This window comes from Mauremys mutica, chromosome 16 (assembly GCF_020497125.1).
Source record: "Mauremys mutica isolate MM-2020 ecotype Southern chromosome 16, ASM2049712v1, whole genome shotgun sequence".
Lineage (NCBI taxonomy): Eukaryota > Metazoa > Chordata > Testudines > Geoemydidae > Mauremys > Mauremys mutica.
Genome location: NC_059087.1, coordinates 13676133 through 13697863, shown reverse-complemented (window position 1 = coordinate 13697863; position 21731 = coordinate 13676133). Strand labels below are relative to the sequence as shown.

At 48.5% G+C, this 21731-nt stretch overlaps 1 protein-coding gene across 4 annotated transcripts in view; it reads right to left on the bottom strand.

Annotated features, from left to right (window-relative positions):
• ULK1 (unc-51 like autophagy activating kinase 1) overlaps nucleotides 1-21731 on the bottom strand; it is a 133205-nt gene that overhangs the window by 12255 nt on the left and 99219 nt on the right. For all 4 annotated transcript variants that reach the window (XM_044989747.1, XM_044989748.1, XM_044989750.1 and 1 more), the window contains 10 exons: nucleotides 20875-20935; nucleotides 19392-19481; nucleotides 14526-14651; nucleotides 8468-8619; nucleotides 7030-7113; nucleotides 6056-6318; nucleotides 5025-5209; nucleotides 3952-4067; nucleotides 3211-3354; nucleotides 754-941 (listed from right to left, as the gene is read on the bottom strand). In XM_044989747.1, coding sequence (XP_044845682.1) covers nucleotides 754-941; nucleotides 3211-3354; nucleotides 3952-4067; nucleotides 5025-5209; nucleotides 6056-6318; nucleotides 7030-7113; nucleotides 8468-8619; nucleotides 14526-14651; nucleotides 19392-19481; nucleotides 20875-20935 — 1409 coding nt within the window. The remainder of the gene's footprint in view (nucleotides 1-753; nucleotides 942-3210; nucleotides 3355-3951; nucleotides 4068-5024; nucleotides 5210-6055; nucleotides 6319-7029; nucleotides 7114-8467; nucleotides 8620-14525; nucleotides 14652-19391; nucleotides 19482-20874; nucleotides 20936-21731) is intronic.

The following is a 21731-nucleotide window of genomic DNA, read 5'->3' as shown; positions in this document are numbered from 1 at the left end:
GGCCTTAGTTTTTCCCTTCACTCCCCAGCTCCACTGCAAATGGATAACCTGACTTACATATCAAATGCACTTGGGCGGTGGGAGCATTTGCTATGCTTCCAGCTCCATTCACTGTGGGAAAAAGGGGGTGTCTGGCTGCCTTTCAACTTGACAAAGATGGTTCAATAGCCTATTTTGTTGGTTCAGAGTCTCTCTCTCTTGCTATCAACACAAGCATCTAGTTTATTTTCTTTTAGGTCCTTTCATCAAAGATTGTATCGCTAACAGAAACCCCAGTGCATGCAGAAGATAGTAATGGGATACATTAAATAGCTCGCTGGCTGGATCCTGGCTAGACATCAGTAACACTTTTTTTTTTTCCCTTTTAAAAAGAAACAACCCAGACTTTCTTCACAACCAGCTGATTTTCAGTCAAAGAAGAACGTGCAATATTGAGTGCAGTTTCTAACCTTCAATTTCAGCTTTAGAAATGGCAAAATTATACTCTCCGTCACTCCAGTAACCAGCTACAAGGACTGAGAAGTTCAGTAACTTTGTTCCCTCTCAGACAAACAGGACCAATATGATGAAAGTATTTTTGACTTACTGAACTTTATGGGCCAGATCTGGTGTAAACTGGCCTTGCTCCCTTGCTGAGGGTCTGACCCCATCTGCTGCAAATATCCAATATTTTAGCCTTTTGGACTTGCTTTTGGTGATTCACCCTCCTTCCCCCACCCGCATTTCTGTTTTAAGTCCACAGGCTGAACTCACCTCCATGAGCGTCTCCTCAGGCAGTTCTGGTGCCTCAAATGTAACTGCCCCTTCCAGATTAGCTGCAATAGGATCCACAAGAGCGTACCGGAGACTAGATGGAGCTTCCATGGCATCCCCACCAGCTCCCACCAGCAAGTGTCTGCTGCTGAATGAGCCTCCTGAACTCAGAGAGCTTGACGAACCCACTGAGAAGAAAAGGACACATGGCAATGACTTAGACATGAATACCAGGCAGAACTGCAGCACAGCCATTGCTTAGATGATGTACAATCCCCTCCACCACATAGACACCTTGCTAGGAAGTGGAGTATTGGGGTTCTTGATTAGATGAATAACAAAGAAAGCAGTCGATCCCATGCAACGTAACTGTGTATGCTACAAGCTTGGAGCCCGTTTTTTGCCATCTCTAGTAGCAGCAGCGGCTCCAGGCACCAGCGCTCCAAGAACGTGCCGGAGGCAGCAAGCCGCAGCGGGTGCCCTGCCGGTCGCTGTGAGGGCAGCAGTCAGGCTGCCTTCGGTGGCTTGCCTGTGGGAGGTCCGCCAGTCCCATGGATTCGGTGGCGGGTACGCCGAAGCCACGGGACTGGCAGACCTCCCACAGGCATGCCGCCGAATCCGCGGGACCGGGGACCTCCCGCAGCCGCGCTGCCGAAGGCAGCCTGCCTGCTGTGCTTGGGATGGCAAAAAAGCTAGAGAAGCCCTTGTCTAGTAGTTCTGACCCTCTGGACAACAGCATGTCACTTCCCGGGCTCCTGGTTCATTTGGGTGGAACTGTTCTCCTCCCCCATTTTACAGATGGGGAAGTGAGGTACGGAGCAGATTAAGCTGTCCAGGGTTCCACACTGTGGCTGGACCAGAAACTGAACTCTGATCTCCTGAGTCCTAGTCCAGTGCCCCATCCACTAGATCACCACCAACCATGTCCCCTTGGGCCAATCATACTCAAGCCCAGAGAGCACCACAGATATAGTAAACAATGTAAGATTTATCAATAGCAAAAGGACCCTCCAAAGTCATGCAGTTATAATAAGAGAATTAAATATATTCGCCATGACCCGCATTGCAGCACATGTTGTCGATGGGGAATGTTCTCTTTGAGACACAGAGGCTGTAATGCGTATCTATCCAGCTATGTAAATTCGGCCAAGATGGGATTCCCTACAGTCACTGAACATCACAGTTGGAAAAGTCACGGCCTTTCCCCTCTGGATTCCATCTGCTGCTTTACAGAGTCTTCAGAAGTCTCAGCCACATAATTTGCTGCTGAGTTACTCATGACAGAGTTGTATGCAGCTTTCTTTCCCTTACTGCCCTGCTTGAGAACTACACCCCAAAGCTTTCAGGGACCCGCAAAGAAGGTCTGAATATTTCCAGCTCTTTGAGGGGAGACAAATGGAACAGGCAAACGAAAGGAATCTCAAACTCGGGGTATCCCCGAATTTGCAGGCCACTGTTTCCAGCAGCCTTAATCTGGCCTATACAATTGCTCTGTTGTTGTACTTGTCTAATGACCCTATTTATGGGCACTCCAAACTTGTCAAGCATTGAGGCTGCGTAAGGCTTCAGTTTGCGTCACCCTGACTCCGAGCCCCCTCCCTCTCAGCAATGACAGCCTGCTGTCCCAGTTCTGCACATGAGCTAGAACACCGGAAGTAGTTAACAGAACAGGGGTAATAGAGATCAGTCACAGCTCTTCAAGCTCAACTCTTATCCAGCTGCAACACTTAGCGAACTTGTCATAATATCCACTGCACGGCTTGCACTGGAAACGCTTAGGGGTGGCTCGGCATCTTTTCCAGAGGACTCTGAAGAGAATGGGGAATGGAGCCTATGTATGATGTACAGGACGCTATCAGCAGGTTAGGGAATGATTCATCTTCATACCCTCTGGTCTCTATAATCAATTTTCACGCTATCCTGGGGATTTTCTGCTCAATGCCAAAAAGCCCACATTTAGGACAGGGACTGAGGGAGAAAGAAAGACGGCTCACAGGGTGGTCTCCTTAATCAGGTATTAAAGCCAGTCCTTTAATTAAACTGTACAGCTTGATGGAGCAATGCAGACTCATAATGATGAGCATAGCAGTTCCCCAAGTTAACTATTAAGCACACAGTCATTTCCTATTGAACAACATTATTTACAGGGGGTGAACTGACTCACATGGATATTTGTTCTGATAGGAAAGTACTAAAAAAGGCTAGTCCTGAAGTAGAGAGAGAAATAAAGTAACAAATATTTGCATCTCTCTTGATCATCCATATTCATCCTCAAAGCAACGGAAAGCGCTTTCAGTAATAACTTGGGTTAGTATTTGCCAGGGTTATAATCTCAGTGGCGTTCAGGGCATTCTGCTAAACCGTTCTGTGCTGCCAGTGCTCCAACAACAGAAAGCAAAGCCTGTGGCACGAAGGTCTGCCGTCACCACCTTCCAGACAGACGGGTAGGGCCATTACCTGAAAACATCCTGGTCCTAGTGGTTTGTGGCGGTGTTGTCCCACTGGGAGGGGATCCAACCGTGAAGATCACTGGGGAAGAGCTCAGAGAGCCCCCAGCTCTAGCCCCACAGTATAGGTTTCCTCCATAAGCAGCAGAGGGAGCTACAGAAGAAGAGTGAAAAGGAGCAGCTTTTACTCTCCCCACAACCTCAAGATGTTCCCACCCGCTCTTTTCAGAGTCCACTGCTCCCTTTCCAAGCATCCCGCTGGCAAAGGAAATGACACAGACTTGCATACAAACAGGGCACAACCAAAGAGCACCGGCGGCGTTACGTGGCCTCACTGCCAACTCGATTACCGACTCCTGCAGCTCCTCAGAGGAGGGCCCCCTCCTATGCGACTCTCCGCCACAGTGGAGATCATATGTCCCTCTACCTCCCAGGAACACCGCGAGGGTGAAGGCATGTTTGAAAAGCATTCAATGCTTATTCAATTGTTCCCATTAAAATATTCATCATAAAATAGACCTCTGAGATAATAAGTAATAATGATACCCAGCTCTTCCACAGCACTTTTCATCCCTAGGTCTCCAAGTGCTTTACACAGGAAGAAGCATTGTTATCCCCATATCAGATACAGCAGTCAGTTCCTGCTCCCAGGCAAGGAGACCGGAGATCTCCCATTCACACAAAGCCCTGGAAAGCAAGAACTGGGCAAACTTGAGACACGCTACCAAGGCCGCGTGGCCTTCCCTCATACCTGTGATCTCCATTGGCTTCTCATTGTTCAGGCTGTCGTTGCTGCCAGCTTCCGAGATCTGAGCCCCAAAGGCAGCCTTGAGAAGCAGGTCAGTGAGGCGGCCGGTGCTCAGAGATCTAGAGAGAAAATTAAATGTGATGCAGGAAGACAAAGATGGTTTCAGAAAGGCCTGAGGTTTCAGTGAACTTCCACTCCCTGATCTGTGCCATTCCGCCTCCCCACCTGTTCTGCACATTGCATGGCAAATGGCTCAACTCTGAAGCAGCTGTTAGCCTGCGATGCTCTTTACTCCGCTATATCAGAGCCGTGGGGGCATCTCTGGCTGGGACAGGGAACAGCTAGTAGCCCAGCTATTTGCATCAACATCTTCCTTTCGATGATCTCTCCTTCCTGTCAGCATTCACCGATGGAGCTCTGCCACAGACATGCTTTCCTTCAGGCCTCACTCCTTCCTCCGCAGCAAACCCCGCCCCCTCCCCGGACAGACAGAACTGCAACACTCGATATGGGGCTATTCAGGATGAACCCAGGAGACAGCTGAACTCGCTCCACGAACACCCCGCATCAGGAGGACAATTAGAGAAGACTAATGACAGCACAGCAGCGTGAAGGCCCTGAAATGGCCTCAGTGGGAGATGGCTGTTTTTTAAAGGGATCTCCGTTCAGGAAGCTGGGTATTTTGTTACAAGGGGCGGTGGCCTCCTCACTGCAGGAACCATTTCCAAATGCAGCAATCAGCGTGTTCGTGCAAATGGTGGTAGCCTAGTGTAACCGACAGCCCGGATCCCAGCCTGAGGTCCCAATCCCAGCTCAGGCCTCTTTATACAGCCAAAAATGAGGACACTCAAAATTACGAATTTAGGTCATGGCCTGCCTCTGCCTAGGAAGCCTATAAAAGTCAGGGTTAGTATGTGCCTGCAACACAGGCCTATTGTGAATACTGGCTGATGACTGTAAAATGCAGTGTAGTTGCAAGTGCTTGGTCAAAGGGCAGGGGATTGCTTTTCCCCCATGTCTACCAACCAAGCATCACGATACCACGTACTTTATGACAGAACACGCCGATATCTTACCTGCCCTTAATCTCTTCCACAGGCCGCAAGCCCAGGCCAGCCTGTTGGCAATGGAAGTGCCCCTTCTCCTTCAGGTCTGGCAGAGTCCTGTTCCGCGTTGGGGCCATCATGACTCCCTGCTGGGCCAAGAGCGTGAGCAGGTTCTGGGAGCTGGGAGTTTTGGGGAACTCAAAAGGGGACATAGCCTAGAAAGGAGAGAGTTGGGGTTTCTCGGTGAGTTATTTGTAAATAGGCTCATCAAGCCGGTTTTGGTTTTTGTAAATGACGCTGTATACATGAAACTGGGGCTGAAAACATCTCGGCCCTCCCCAGCCCCAGAGGAAAGGCAGCTGCCTAACACATTTTTGAATGTTACGTGCCGCTTCAGAGCTGTGCCTGACTGTCCCCTCCACTGCAGGGACCTCGGACACTGAGGACACCTCAATCTCTCCTGGTCTCTGCCTTTGGCTCATGACCAGCTTAGTCTCCTGAGGACTGAAATTGCTCTAGTCTAATCCAACTTCTTGGGCTGAGCACATTGGTGATGTTTAATGGCCTGTGATACACAGGAGGGCAGCCTGGAGGATCTGGTGGTCCCTTCTGGCCTTAAACTCTGTGAACTCTCTGATACAAGTGGAGACCAAAGGGGAGCTATCGTGTCCGCTTCACAGGCAGACATCAGGGCTCCCATCTCTATGGCTACCACCCTCAGGATGCTTGTAGGGCAAAGCCTTGCGTTACAAGCCCAGACGCACTGTGGAACTCAGCCCCACACAGAAGTCCACTGCTATGCCTCAGTCCTAATCTGTAGAGATAGGGCAGCTCATTGCCAGGGCCCTCTCAGATCCTTGGTCTCACTGCTCAGACACTGATGCCAAGCGAGATCTGTCCACTAGGAACAGGAGCATTGACTCATTGGACACAGATCACTAAACAGCCCTTGAGGAACAACTAACCAGCCGCGGCAAATCCGAACCAGTTTCATCTAAACACAGTTAGTTACTCCAGAATAACTCGCCAGACTGAGCTGCAAGGCAGAATCCACAGAATACCTTCGTAGGGGAGCCCAAGATAGTTGGCAAGGGACTTCTCTGCATGAATTCAGACAGCTTTGGTGAGGACCTCAGCTGTCGGCAGGGCTGCAAGCCATGAACCTGCAGGGGCTGGCTGACGGGAGCATGTCCAAAGTGAGCAACGAGAGGGTCAGAATGCTGCTTGGTGATTTTCTGCCTGCAGGAATGCAAGTCTGACAGGTTGGGAGCGCTGTGAAGCCGGCAGCCCATCCCTCGGGAAGAGTGCTCAGGCACTGAGGCACCTAGAGAATCCAAACACCCCCCCACCCCACACACACACAGTCATTCTCTGGTTCTAACTCTGCAAGCTGGTTTGACATTAGGACCTACAGGGAAGCCTTAAGAAAGCAGAGGAGGCGAGTTTGTCCTAGGCACCTACAGATCAAACCCTTCAATACATGGTCAAGTCCAGACTCTGTTCTCAGCAACGTGTCCCCAAACTTTCAGGCTTGATTTAGGCTTTGACCTGTGGATGCCTAAACTCCAGGGGCTCATGAAATGAGGGGGCAGTCGTTGCTCGAGTTCACCTGCTGGGACACTGCACATTGTCAGAGCTGTCTGGCCCAGCAACTAGCAAGGCGGATTTAAGAGAACACGGGGGTAGGGAGGAGGAGGATTCAGGACTTCCACTAGGATTCCACACCGCACAAACCAGTGACTTCCAAGACACAAGCCAGAGTTTGTGTCATGTGCAACCCGTGAGCACCATTTAAACATGTTAATTTCATGCCACCCTGGTATAAGGACAGCAACAGCTGGGGCGTGGCGGGGGAGGAGCCAATGGGTAAGGATTCGCTTCTCATCACAAAGCATTTCCTGTCTGAGCCAAGCATCGGAGAAGGACAATATTGTACCCCAAGCCCTTCGGAGAGCACATTTCTGATGTGTCCGGCCCCTTATTCATGTGAGGGAGGCAGAAAGCGAAGAGGAAGATAAACACAATATGGACATACCAGGCATAGGGATCCTGCTTCTCGTTTCTGCTCCAGGTGGGGAGAAGAAAACAGTCTGGCCGGGCTGCTCCGGAATTGTTCCGACTTTAAGGGGAACACAATCAAAAGGTTTACACAGTATTAGGTTTTCCCAGATGATGCCGCAACCACATTAGATAAGTAAGTTTCGCAGCAGACCCATCTGAGAGCAAGAAGCACTTAGTCAGCTACCTCTTCCCTTCTCCTCCCTCGGTGTAGGATAAAAGGACTGAAACGCTCCAGGGAACGTGTGAGAAAGGAGTCTGAGAGTTTTAGGAAGCATGATCAGAAGTTCATCCTAACTTCTGGGGTCTAATTAAAGAAATCAAATAGGAAAACCTTGGCTCCCCACCTATATGAGTCCTGTAAACATGGGATTGGAGACTTCAGAGATGTAAAGGATCTAGTAAAATCCAAGTCCATCCCTTTACCTAGTTCTCCATATCACAACACATGCGGAACAGGGCTAATCTTATCCCCGAACGCCCTGCCCTTGAATCGCCCTGTAGTGTCTGGGTCAGGTTATCTGATACCGAGAAGGTTACCCCTGGGGATTCCATTGACCCTACCAAAATACTGGCCCCACTGAAGTCAACAAGAGTTTTGCCATTGACTTGAGTGAGACCAGAACGTCACCCCCTGTTCGTTAATCAGTAACGACACTAAACACTGATAAGACCGAATGTATCATGATTGCGATGGGGACCCAACTCTGGGGTAAAATTTGTTTTTAACTGAAATCAGCACTGGAAAAGATTCTGGATTCCCAAGACACACAACTGGGGCCAGATTTTCTAAAGAGCTCAAAAGCCAGCAGGTCCCATTGAGAACAAGGGGGAAATCCACCCTCGCCCTCCCCTGATAGTAATGGGAGCTGCCGAGTTCTTTTGAAAATCTGGCCCTTCTTTCTTTCGTTTCTCTGCTCTTGTCCCTCGTTCGGGATAAGGCTGCTGCATGACAACAGACCAAACAAGGACTCAGTGCAGCGGCTGAATGTCAGTTCTTTTCATAAGCAGGCCCTGAGCGAAGATCCACTGTTCACTCCACCATGGGAAAGGCCGATTGGCAGGGCCCAAGGAAGCAGTTGAAGCCTTTCATTCCGGACTCATCTGGCTTGCTTTCCCATGTAACATGAACATTCTGATTTGCATGGGGCCTTTCACCAGAGGACTGCAAGGTGGTTCCCAAGCATTAAGCAAACCTCACGTCTCATGCAGCAAATGGGTATTATCCCCGTATTACAGATGGGAAAACTGAGGTACACACACTTGTCAGGCAAGTCAGTGCCAAGACCAGGGATACAACCCAACAATCCCCGCCCCCTACTGTAACCATTAGGCCATCTTCCTTTTCTAGGGAAATGGGGTGACCGATTTTGCAATGGTTGCAACATGCCAGGCTCTGCTGGCTGGCAGCTTACCTTGCGGGGACGGGGTGTAAGGCTTAGCACCGCCGAAGGAGAACCGTCTGGGGGATGGCACAGCTCCATGCTCTCCAGAGAAAGGAGGGGAAGCACCGATTTTAGCAAACCCAAGAGGGCTTGTACTGCTTGATCTTCGGACTGTGCCAGACCTTATTGGAAACAGCAACAATGCACAGGTTATTCAAGACACCACTAAAGAGGGGCAAGGAAAACAACATCGCCGGCTATCTGAGCTCCCCCAGCTACTTTCCACCAAGCCAGATCTTCATTAATTGTTTATTATTTGTATTGCAGTAGTGCCTAGGACCAGGCCCACACTGTGCTGTGTGCCATACAAACAGAACAAGGAGCTTACAATGCACGCTGAAAGAAAGGCTCCAGTTAGCTTAACTATAAAAGGGACATTAGGGGATTCTCATCATTTTTAGTGTCTCTCTCTCTCTCTCACTCACACACACACACCCACCCACCAACCCACCCACACCCACCAACCTTGGAAGCCAGAGACTCAGATCTTTCATGTTACCAGTTTGTTTTAATAACTCTATCAAAAAACGCCTAGTGATTTGTTATCCTAGTCGTTGCCTATCAATGCTGGGCTGCTGGTTACAGCAGTCTTTTAATTAGATAGCTCCCTAGGCGCGCATGGCGTTGTACAATAGGTGAGCTGTGCCAAATGAGTTACTGCTTCAGAGGGCTTTGAGTCAAGTCAGGAATGGGTACAAAGCACCCCAGAGCGGTGCGTGGCCATTACAACTGGAGTGACTGAGCGCTTCAGAGGAATTATTTTATGCTCAGATTTTCAAAAGAGAGTCCGAGCTACTAACTCCCTTAAGCTCCCTTGAAAAACCTCGGCCTTAAAGAGTAAAAATGACACTGATCCATCCTCCTAAAGTATTGCCCAGATCCTGCAAAGAAAGAGAAGGGGAAATGGAGTACAGTGGATCCATCAGGATCTTGATCCTTTAAAGAGACAGGAATACTGTTTTTGGTATCTCACACTATTTTTTCTTTTCAGGAAAAAATAATTACACACACACACACACACACACACACACACACTTTTTTCAAAGAACAGAATGTCTTTTTACCGGGGCAACCTCCTTCACCAAGATTCCCTTCTGCAGCCATTGGGCATGGCATTCAGGCTCCCCAAATAACAAAAAAAAAATCCTTCTCACATGAATCCCTATTTTCACTCTCAGTCAAATCTTGCGAAAAATTTCATTTTCAGTCAGTCATTTCGAAAAAATATGTGATGGTCACAACCCACGGGTGGCTTTTTTGGAAAGGGATCGGTGAGTGATTTGAAAGAACTACTCAGCTCAATATATCATACTATGAGGAATACACACTATACTTTCTCTCTTTGTAAGATTAAGGTGCAGGAATGCAGGCATATGTAATCTGATGACATAAAGATTCTATTGGTGTGACTATACACTTTACTCGTGAATGATGCAGCCAAGAGGAAGCTATCCAGGTCATATCAAATAAATGCCATTACATTCTTTAAGGAACACCATTATATATTTTAGTATGCCACCTGCTTTACAGGAACAATGCTGTAAGTGGAACAAGATTTAAAATATTTATTGGTACTTTCCTGGATCTCAAACTGCATATAAAAATACTCTAAAAAAGCTTTTCTATAAGTGAGGATGTTCCAAATTTATAGCTCATGCTATCTGGGCATGAAATAAAATTATGTATCACCCCATACCCCCACCCCCCCAAAAAAGTATGTATTGCACACAAACACGAAACAAGAGCCTAGCACAGAGAAAAGATGTTTAGACCCTTCAATGGGATGCAGAAAGTGTTTGTATTTCATATGGTTTATTAGGTATCAGATCTCAATAATATCATTGGTTCAAGACTGAACGCAGTCTGTCCTGAACTTGCTTCAGCGTAACTTTAAAGGGGCTAGTCCATCTTTGGACCATAAGGAGGAAACAGTTTAAAAATGACAGCGGCTTGAAACTGCTCAGAGACATGACAAGCAGCCCCGTGAGAGAGATGGAATTAGCAAGCAGAAAACTGGTGAGGTGGCCACAGATAAATGCAAATTACCACATGGCTATTAGTACCACATGTCACATCTGGACACAAACACACTGCACACATGATGTACATACCTTCCAGTCACACTGCCAAATTATCTTGGTAACTGATAAAGCTTTTAGTCTGTCTGCATCACGTGGTCCTAGGTAATCTGGTAAAATGGTCAATTCCCCCGCCCCCCCGATACTTGGCATTCAACTATCCCTGACTTCTGTGGGATCTGTGAGCAAGTAGCCGAGAGCCAAATTTGAGTCTAAAACTAAAACATTTGGTCAAATGACTGATAAGGAATTATGGTCACTGTCCTTCTAAGTATGCTTGATAGGCAACCTGAATCCCAACTACATCTTTTAGCTTGATAAGGTTTTCCCTCTCTTCTTGGAGGATGTGTATTGCACCTGCTGCATGGAGGAAGAAACAAATTTGCTGAGCACAAGGCCTCCTGGAGACAAGGATGCTGCTCTGCATGAGGCTGATAATTTTTAGAAGATGCTCTGGGTGTTCTTTAGATTTCAGAGGTTATGTTAGGGTACGTCTACACTACGGGATTATTCCGAATTTGCATAAACCGGTTTTGTAAAACAGAATTTATAAAATCGGGTGGAGCGCGGCCATACTAAGCACATTAAATCGGTGGTGTGCGTCCATGGTCCGTGGCTAGCGTCGATTTCTGGAGCGTTGCACTGTGGGTAGCTATTCCCTAGCTATCCCATAGTTCCCGCAGCCTCCCCCGCCCCTTGGAACTTCCGGGTTGAGATCCCAGTGCCTGATGGGGCAAAAATCATTGTCGCGGGTGGTTCTGGGTAAATGTCGTCAGTCACTCCTTCGTCTGGGAAAGCAACGGCAGACAAGCATTTCGCGCCTTTTTCCCCTGGATTGCCCTGGCAGATGCCATAGCATGGCAATCATGGAGCTTTTTTTGCCGTTTGTGACTCTCACCGTATGTGTACTAGATGCCGCTCACAGAGGCGATTCAGCAGCGCTACACAGAAGCATGCTTTTGCTTTTGCATGACAGCAGAGATGGTTACTAGCCATATTGCACCATCCAAACCCTTCCATAAATTGGAACTGAGGATGATCATGGCTACCAGTCCTTTTGTACCATTTGCTGCTAGTGCCCCTGGTCAATCAGCCAGGGGCACAAAAGCCAAAAGTGGTTACTAGCCTGTACCATTGGCTGCTGTCATAAGTGCCCCTGGCCGATCAGCCAGGGGCGCAAAAGCAAAAATTGGGAATGACTCCCTGAGTCAATTCCTCCTTTTTGGTATCTAAAAATAGAATCAGTACTGCCTAATATAGGCAAGTGTGCTAGAGAACCACCTGCTCTGTGTCAGAGCCCGCAGAAACTATTATCTGTATGCTATTCACAGGGGGTGCTCCTGTAACAACCCCACCTGTTGATTCCGTTCTTCCCCCAGCCTTTCTTGGCTACCGTAGCATTGTCCCCCCACTTGTGTGATGAATTAATAAAGAATGCAGGAATAAGACACACTGACTTGTTAGTGAGAAATGAGTGGAAGGCAGCCTCCAGCTGCTATGATAGTCCAGACAGGACATTAAGCAGTGTGTAGGCGAGAAGCCCAGCATCCCACTGCTAGTCCAGGGGCAACTGAATCTTTTCTTTACACATGAAGGGTGGGGGCTGATGGAGCTCAGCCCCCTGTTGCTATGATGAGGATGGTTACCAGCCATATTGCACCATCCATCCACCAGAAAAAATTAGGGCCAATAGGCTGATGACGAGGACGGTTACCAGTCCTTTTGTACCATCAGCTGAGGCTGATGATGAGGATGGATTTCCATCATTTTGTATGATCAGCTTATGCTGATGATGAAGATGGATTTCCATCCTTTTGTACCATCAGCCGCCCATGGCGGGGGGGGGGAGCAAGGATGTTGGTGTTGAGTGCTGCACTATCGCGTCTATCTGCAGCATTCAGTAAAGATAGGGTGACATGTAAAAGAGTCAGAGGATTGTTTTACCTTTCGCTTCTGGGGGTGGGTGGGGGGGTGGGTGAGTAGATTGCCAAGCTATGCCCTGACCCGCGGACACTGTGTTTGACCCTAGAAGCATTTGGAGCTCAGCCAAGAATGCAAATAATTTTAGGAGGCTGCAGGAACTGTGGGATAGCTTCAGTCCTCCAGTCCATGCGCATCCATTTGATTCTTTGGCTTTCCGTTACGCTGCAGTGCGCTGAGTCCCTGCTATGGCGTCTGTCTGGAGATTTTTAAAAAAGGATTCTGAATTTCATCTTCTGTAACGGAGCGCTGATAGAACGGATAGAACGGATTTGCCTGCCCTTACAGCGATCACATCCGCATGGTCCATGCGGGAGCTCTTTTTGTATTTTGATTTCGGACTGCATCGCCACCCGTGCTGATCGGAGCTCCACGCTGGGCAAACAGGAAATATTCAAAAGTTCGCGGGGCTTTTCCTGTTTACCTGACCACTGCATCCGAGTTCAGATTGCGGTCCAGAGTGGTCACTGGTGCACTGTGGGATAGCTCCCGGAGGCCAATACCATCGATCAGCGTCCACACTAACCCTAATCCGATATGTTAATACCGATACTAGCGTTACTCCTCTCGTTAGGGAGGAGTACAGAAACCGGTTTAAAGAGCCATTAAAATCGATATAAGGTGCCTCCTAGTGTGGACGGCTTTGGCGTTAAATCGGTTTTACGCTCCTAAAACCGATTTAAACGCCTAGTGTAGACCAGGCCTGAGTCTCATCGTTGCACTCATGCTGAATAAAGCAGCCGAACATGATACTTTCATCCCAGACTGGTAGACTATAGTTTGTGAATCTGAACCAGCAATTCCAGTCCCTGGTATCCATATCACAGGTACATTCTCTATATCTGCCAATTTTCTAGATCCTTGACTTTGCAGGCAGCAAGAATTATTAAGGGTGACGGTCAATTCTTTTCTCATGCTTAACTCCCAACAGCTGCAGCAAACTCTGCTCCAGGAAATATGGGGCATGTAAGAGTAGAAAGGGGTTTATCCAGAATGTAAGAATTTGTTCAAATAGCACCATGATCTGTTATCGGCCTTTGTAAAACAGGTTGAGGCCTCTCAGCAGACCAGTCTGACAGGAATATCAAACCCCCGCTGAAAGTTAACCCTAATGAATGTAAACATACACGAAACTCACCTTGGCAATAAGTCATATGTCTGCTGAGTCTTGGTTCTTTGCTTGCTGCTTACACGCGGAGACTTGTCAATAATTTGAACGTATTCCACCATTGGTACATGGGCTTTCTTTAAGGTCTCATGCTTCTTGTATGGCTCCCCTTTCAATTGGCCTCTGGCTGGGAGTGCCATGGTTAAGCCACAGGGCAAGTCTGTAAGACTAACGTGTGTGTGCGGCAATCTCAACAGACAGAAGCCAAGTGCTCCTCAGAGGTGTGATCTATCTATGCAGTATGCAAAGCATCACTCCCATGGTCCAAGACTAATATCCGGTTCATCCTGATTGGCTCCCCAATGTGCGCTCTACCTCACAGGCATGAGTTGCTCATGCACTAATTATGTTGCATCATCACATTAACATTGAAGTGTCACCCAGGACACATCGCTTTGTGGAGTGACTAAGCGTGTGAACAGATTTTAATAAAAATGAGTTTCAATCATATTTTTCAGTAGTTTGACCAAAAATATCTAAGTTTTAGCCATTTGTGAAACAACAGACCATTTTCCCTTGGATGTTCCATCAGAGAGACTGATCTGACAGTGGGGAAGGGACGTCTGCTGTCACAAATAGATTCTATTACTGGTGTCAAAATGCCGCAAACATAATGTTAGCACATGGCATGCTGGGCTGCCCACCTACTGCCAGGGAGAGGGCCCGCAATACAGGAAATTGTGTACAGGGATGGAGACCGATCAGACGGTAAAACCTTCTTATGACATATACAGTGCAGATCTGAAGGCTCCTGCAATGAGCAGGAGGTGGCATTACCTCCTCCCCGCACCTCAGCACTTACTGTGGCAAAGCGTGTTGATTGGGAGACTGTAGGTTCTGTTCGATCCGCCGGTAGTTGTGGATTTGCGTTGGGACCGGGATGGGGACAGAGTGCTCGTACTTGCTGCTGGAAAACTGGCCTGGCCGGCTGTGGAATTCAAAGAGAAATAAAGACTCTTGTGAGGAGACAGCGTTTAATGACGGAATCTGATTTATTAACTTGCTTAAGTGACTGTCTGCAGGGCAACATCCACCTCGCTCCTCCCCTCAGGTTGCGAGTTTGTATTAGAGGGAGTTCAAAGTCATTAAAGGAAGGGCCACCTCAACCTCCAAAAACCACTCACCTCTCCTTCCTCAGGGCGATTTTCGCCCACAGCCTGTGTTAGACACACGGTGCACCACACCCGCCAGGAAAATCAGACCTCAGCTATTTCAAGCTGCAACCAGCCTACTTTCCAGCAGCCTCAGATCCACGGCCAAAGAGCACATCACTGAATGAAGGCTAAACAGCCGTTGCTCACAAAGGACACTGGCGAAGAGTCATTTGTTGCCCAAAGATACTTGTGATTCATGCAGCGTCATCACCGAAGAGACAGCATCTCCACGAGTCTCAGCATTCCAGGCAGGCACACAACCCTGGGACTATGAGCATGTCTGCAAGTGAGCTAAGAGTGGGGAGGGCGGCCTACTGGAGAGGAAATTATACAGGGCCTCTCCGCTATACACACTGAGCAGAATTCCCATTGAGGTCAAGAGGAGTTGAGTGTTTTAGACTCATCCTGCAAACTACAGCCTGCTTTCCAGTTAAGTCCGAACAGCCTACTCGGCTCAGGCTCCAATACCTATCCCCTTCAGCTGGCAGTTTTCTCCATTACTCTTTGCCTGCATACTACACGACACAAAACTATGAAAACGCACCACTGCGTGATTCAACTAAGTGGCTTCCTAAAATCCTTAGGTCTTCAGGGAATTCCAGGATTGATTGCCATGGCAGTGTCACTCATTGCAGCCAACCCCAAATAGGTAGCTATTGCACAGCTATAGAAAGGTCTTATCAGCGACGGAGGTTTCTGTAGTCTTCTCTTCGTCAGTCTGGGACACAGAAATCATTGCCCTGCGGGAATCTGGGTCCCCCTCTTAGAGGCTACACTGCCAACAGTTCTACTGGTACATAACACAGAGCAGAAATGCTTCACACACGCAGAAGAAGAAACGTAAACTAAGAAGTAAAGAGAGAGAGACTAGAGCTGTTGACTTATACAGCTGCCAAAAGAAAAAACCAAAAGGGCTTCTTGCAAAGGCCAGCTATACTCTGCAGTTGCTGGTGACAATGTCTATATGTTTTAGCTTACTGGCAGATTTCCAGGACATGGTCCATAGCCCATGAAGAAGTTACTCACCCCTGGAGCAGCACCAGTGGGCTGAAAAAGACCCTCTCACACAACAGGAAGACATAGAAGTGACCGGCTTTTCCTCTTCTCCTCCTTAACATCTGCAGTTTGCTAATTCTATGCAGTTCTAGCTTCTGTTCTGTGTGTTCATTTTCTCCAAACTCCCAGGGACGTCAGCACAAGTGTTCCAGAAAACAGAGCAACTACAGAATGAAGACAATCACTTCGGAGCCTGGTTTTCAGAGATGCTGAGCCCTCACACTTCCGAATCAAGTCTATGCGAACTACTGCTTCGCATCGCGGAATAATCAAGCTAGGAATGTCCCATAAGCTCAGCCCCATAACAACAAGCTAGTGCATGTGCATGCAAAAAGAGTGGGGAAAAAACCAGGAATGACAACGTAGATTTAAGGTCCAGGCTATCAAGGAGTTTGTCAGCAGAACAGTGAGACCTTGGTAAGGGGAATTTACTGGGCATATCATATGGATATACGGGTACAATAAGATAAACTGAACAGTGATTTGGCGGAGATATCTGGGAGCTAACAGAGCTGTGTGTGGAGACAACAGCTGAAGTTTTAAGGGATAAAGGAGGGACTCTTCACCTTGCATGTTGCCTGACTGAACTTCTAACCCAGACCGGCATCTTTCAAAGAAGAGAAGTTACTGAGTCAAAGAGTGGCCTCATTTAAAAGCTACTGTACATCAAGTCCCACTACCGGCCAACTTTCCATACCGCATGTACGCTGTAAACGAGGAGGTCAAATTTAGATGATGTGTAGGAATATTACCAATCGGTCCAGACAACAAATAGCTGGTAACTAAACCTGAGCCTCGTATGCATTAGACATTGGAAATATCTGGAGATCTTTCAAAACACAGCGGTCCAGAAATTCTCAGAGCCCAACAGATCGAGAAGGAAAGAGAGTTCAGCTAATTAGTTGTAACTAAAAGTGCTCAGAAAGTGGCATTAAACCCATCACTTTGAGACACATCCAAAGAGGTCCACAGACACAATTTTAGGATACATCTTCAATGGGGAAGTGATTGAAAAAAAGCCTAGCAGTTAATATGGGTTAATCCTGGTCAGGAGACATTCTGGTTAACGTTCAGGAGCGTAGTTCCAGAGAGCACACTGACATCCAGAGGCAAACACTCCACTACCAGCCAATCTCAAACAGCCTTTGCTATCTGTCCCATTTGGGCTGCGTCCAGCGCTGCAGGGAGGGGCGAAAGAGGGAGGTGAAATGCTGATTACAAGACAGAAGGCACAAACAAAGGGAGAGCTCCAGCCTGCTAAGAAGCGGTGCCGAAGGGAGAGTGAAAAGCCAGTGTTGCCTCCTGCTGCCAATGGCACGCAGCGAAGCGCTGAAGGCCTGCGCCATATCCCGCAGTCAAAGGGCATCAGAGCCCATGCTTGAGTATGGTGAAGACACCCTGCAGTGACCAGCTCAGAAGCACCCTCAGGGGGTGGCTGAGGCCCCCACATACTCTATTTTGTTGGACTGGACTGGTGGCTCCAGTCCTACATTACAATGGTCTCTTCCCCTTCCTGGAAGGGTAGAAGGCTTCTCTTTGGGGTCTCTGTAGAAGCAGGGTTTGGGATCCGTTCCACACAGGCTATTGGGAATGAGTGTGTGGGAGTGGGGTAGTGACATGTTAGACCCTCATGTAACTAGAAGTGATTTTCCACCTTCCACGCCGATGGGACTCAGGCATCCTGATTTGGTGGAGAGAGGGCAGGGTGAAAAGCGAGCCAGCATTTGCAATGACCTTCTGTGCGTTTCCACCCACCGCTCTTTAGAGTGAGCCCGAATCCTCTAATGAGCACTGATCCCATGGCTGCACACGAATCAGTTAAAGAACAAGCTGTTAAAAAGCTTAGCAGGTTACGGCATGAGAAGCCTCATGCAGTTAAACTCTGAGCCGTGGTACGTGCCTGCCAATTAGTCCGATCATGTCAGCAAGGCTTTGAGCTGTATTTCTTCCCTATGTTTATACGGGTTTAAGCAACGGCACATAATTGTGGGCTCTCTCTGGGTGAGGAGCATTTTCACAAAGCAAGGCTGGGACTTCTTTAGCATTTTAAGTTTTTTCAGGGTGAATTTCCCCACTCGTAAGAGGTGCCCGGTCGACAGGTTCAGACACGCAAGTCATCCCCTGTACTCAGAGAGCGGAGGCAGTGCGAGATTCCTTATGCCAATGGACCACCTTGAAGGGTGGGAGTCAATCATGTGCATTCAATCTTTACGAGCAAATAGAGCCAAGCAGAGTCACTGGTGGTGCCGGATTTCAGTGTGTGGCCAGCTGGACCCTAAACTCATTTCACATGGGCTGTTGTCAGCACTGGCCTAGCTGGATTTGAACCTGTGACCAAAAGGGGGAAGGTTCTATACCCCTGCTGCTCCCCTCAGCCAAGCAGTTATACCAATACCCACTGCAGTTCCTCACTACAAACCGAACAGCTCTGTCTAACAGCTGGAGCGACCCATCTCAGGTGTGGAGCACAGAGCTGCTTGGGGCCTTACGCAGACTCAATATATCTGAGCCAGCCCACCTGTCTCCTTCAACAGGAGGACCAAATGAGGAGACAACCTTCCCAGATTCAGCCACCTACCCACCAGGCCAGCAACTCACGGCCGCACTACTGTTGAGGCCTCAGAAGATCAGACAAGCTCCATCTTGCAGCCTCTTCACAGCAAGGAGGCTACATCTGTGGTGGGTTCCAGCACTGCCTTGAGCAGCGAGGTCCTTTCCCCCTAGTTAAATACAATGTCCTTTTTTCCCTGCTCCCCAAAGAAACAAAAATCACTCCCGTTGCCAATTGCCATCGCAAGGAATAAGCTACACAGACGGGTGATGCAAGTGAGGAGCCCTTTATGGATAACCCGCCCTACGAAAAACATGGTGGTATTGGAAAAGTCCCAGCCAAAACAGTGCTTTTGGGTTCCTGTGACGGTCGCCACTTTGGCTGGCACACTGGGGATTGAACTAGGGCTCTGCAGTGCTATAAGCATGAGCAGCTAAAGCTTGAGCTAAGGAGCCAGGCTCTCTAGTTGTAACACTCATATTCTCTGTGGGCTGGGCACAGGGGGGTCTCACCAATGGGTCACACTTTCACTCAGTCTCATGCCTTTGTAGTATTAGTAAAGTTCAGGATGGGGGCTGAGGGCGCTCCTTGGTCTCCAGAGCACAGGGGGTTAGCTCAGATTCCTTCTCCCCTTGCCCTTCTTGGGAGGAGAGAATGTCGTTGAGGAGTTCAGGCTCCACACCCAGGACGGGCTGAACCCGAAGCTGCAGAGATTTTCTGGTGGGTTTTTTTGGTGGTTTTTTTTTTTTTAATTGTTGTTGCAACTGCTGCCCTTGAACTCAAGGCCAAGCCTCACCGGGAGGTTCTGACCCCACCCCCAAATTAACATGGGTGGAAAGATGCAGGAGTTAGATCAAGGCCTAACACTTGGTTTTGGGGTGAACAATCTCACCAGCTTCCCGCTTACCCTGCCGGGCTGGGAGAAGTGTTGTAAGGGGGCGAAGGGGATGGCGTCCTTGCCTGGCTCTCCACACCTGCCGAAGCCACCAGGGAGCTCCTGGAAAGGGAGAGAGAGAAGCCGTTCTGTTAGAGCCTAAGACGCCACAGCACTTCCCTGCTCCTGACCGCTCCCCCCAGCTTTTCCACCCAAGGCTTTGTGTTGCTTTCACTTGTGACTGAATGCAAGTGAACTGCGTCCCTGCACAGCCTGTGGGAAGCAACCCATTCCCCTCTCCACTGTTCTGCCCTGGCCAGGGGCCCTGAATGTGGGTGGACATGTAATTTCTGCCCAGTTGAAAAAGGGCCTTAGTATAAATGAGAACTGGGTCCTCAGAGAGGTTTTTTTTTAAGAGGAATTGGAGGCTGGTTTTACCACTCTTCCTTCTCCCTCAGCTCTGTCCCAAGAAACCCAGTGAAACTGCAACCCAATGATCAGGAAGGCTGTGAATTTGGTTGAGAGTGGACTGAGGTTAGATTAAATCAATAACAGAAAGATAGTAACAGCAGCATCTGCTGCAAACCCACTGCATTATTCATCAGTCTAGGAATAAATTGTCAGCCTTTATCCCCTATGCAGCTCCTTGCAAACACGGATCTCAAAATGCTTTGCAAAGGTGTATGGATACCAACCCCCCTATTTTACTGCTGGTATAACCAAGCCATCGGGAGGTTGAGAGACTTGCTCAAGATCATCCAGTAAGTCAGTGGCAAAGTCTAGAAGCTCACACAGGTCTCCTGACTCCCAGGCCTGCAGAGTGGATCGGACACACCACCACCTCCTCAAGACAAAGCTGAGGGACTGTGGACAAGTTTTCTTAGGACAGTTTTCTTAGGATAAAGAAAGACTTTTCCCTCCCCAGTGTCTCTAGAAAAAAACGCTCCCTGGCAGAGGGGTACAGAAGGGAAGGGTCTGGGTTCTTCCTATTACTGACCTCATCATGGATTCTAGTGCTACAGCAAGTCTGCAGCAAGGCTTTGCATATGGGCAGGAGAAAAGGGTTTGGGAACTTTGCCTGGCAGATGGAAAAGCGGGCTGCCAGCAAGCTGGGCTGGGTTCCAACCCAAACCTCTTCCAGTGAATGCTGGCATACTGCTGGGAATGGAATCAGACAGCACTGCAGCTCCCCGGTCTCCCTTCTCTCTCTACCAGTCACTAAAATTCCCCATCCCGAAGGCCAGAAAAATTATAAGGATTTCTCTATGCTAAAAATTCAGCCCATGTCTCCGGGCCCCATTACAACACAGCTCCAGGCTGCTGTATAGGCAGGCCCTTCACATTGTTCCTTAAGGAGACTCTATGGTGCAAACAGGAAGCAAGCTGCAGCAAGGTCACTGACGGAGTCATCTCTGAAGCCAAGTCCCTTCTCCATCCCCGCAAGCCCAGCAGAGCTGGATGCAGAGTCTGTGCCAGAGGCTGACCATTCTAATGCTTAACCGGCTAACGCTCTTACTCGCTGTACATCAGGCTGTCCTGGACGGGTTTCCCTCCTGCTGCCTCAGCAGTTATATCACCTGTGTGTCAAGAAAGTGAAGAAATGGATTAGGTCTTGGTCACGTCCTTAAAAGCTTTTATATGTTCAGAGTGACTGATTTTAATCTTGTGCTTCTCCGAGACCAAGAGGAACTTGGATACCAAGCAGCCTTTAGGATCTCCGTTTCACTGAACCGGTGCAGTCAGCAGCTGGTTTCATTCTGATCCCCACAGCCTCAGGCTTTGACAGATTTGGTTTGAAAGGAGGTATTTTTGGAAAGGGGCAGAGACTCGACAGAGGTGTTTTGGAGCATAGACACGCGTCCCTTGGTGCGAGCCGTTAGCTGCTTTGCAAACGCACTGGCATGCTTTGCACGTAGGGCTCAAACACATCTATGCCCCAAGTGGCAAAATTCCAGTCTGACCATGTGAGGTGGCAGCTGGATACACAGAAGAGCTCGCCCCTGCCAAACCCCCAAAGTGCTGGAAACATGAACAGTGTCAGACGTTACGACCCGGCTCCCACTGCTGTTACTGGGGAGAGTAAAAGCAACGCTGAGTTCTTCTCTCACAGTCTAATTACATGCACCGACACGCATTGCAGAGCCCATTCTCCCGTCCAAGCCTACAGGAAAGTTCAAATGTTTGCAAGAGTGATGAGTAAGGGAGGGCCTCATTCCCAATTCAGCAAAGTACCATAAGCACATGCTTAACTGTAAGAATGTTCTTCAGTGCTCTGCTGAACAGGCGCTGACTTAAGCACATTCTTAGGTGCATTGCTGAATTGGGGTCCTATTCTTTATGTACATGTGTTTATATGAACACACTTCTGCTACG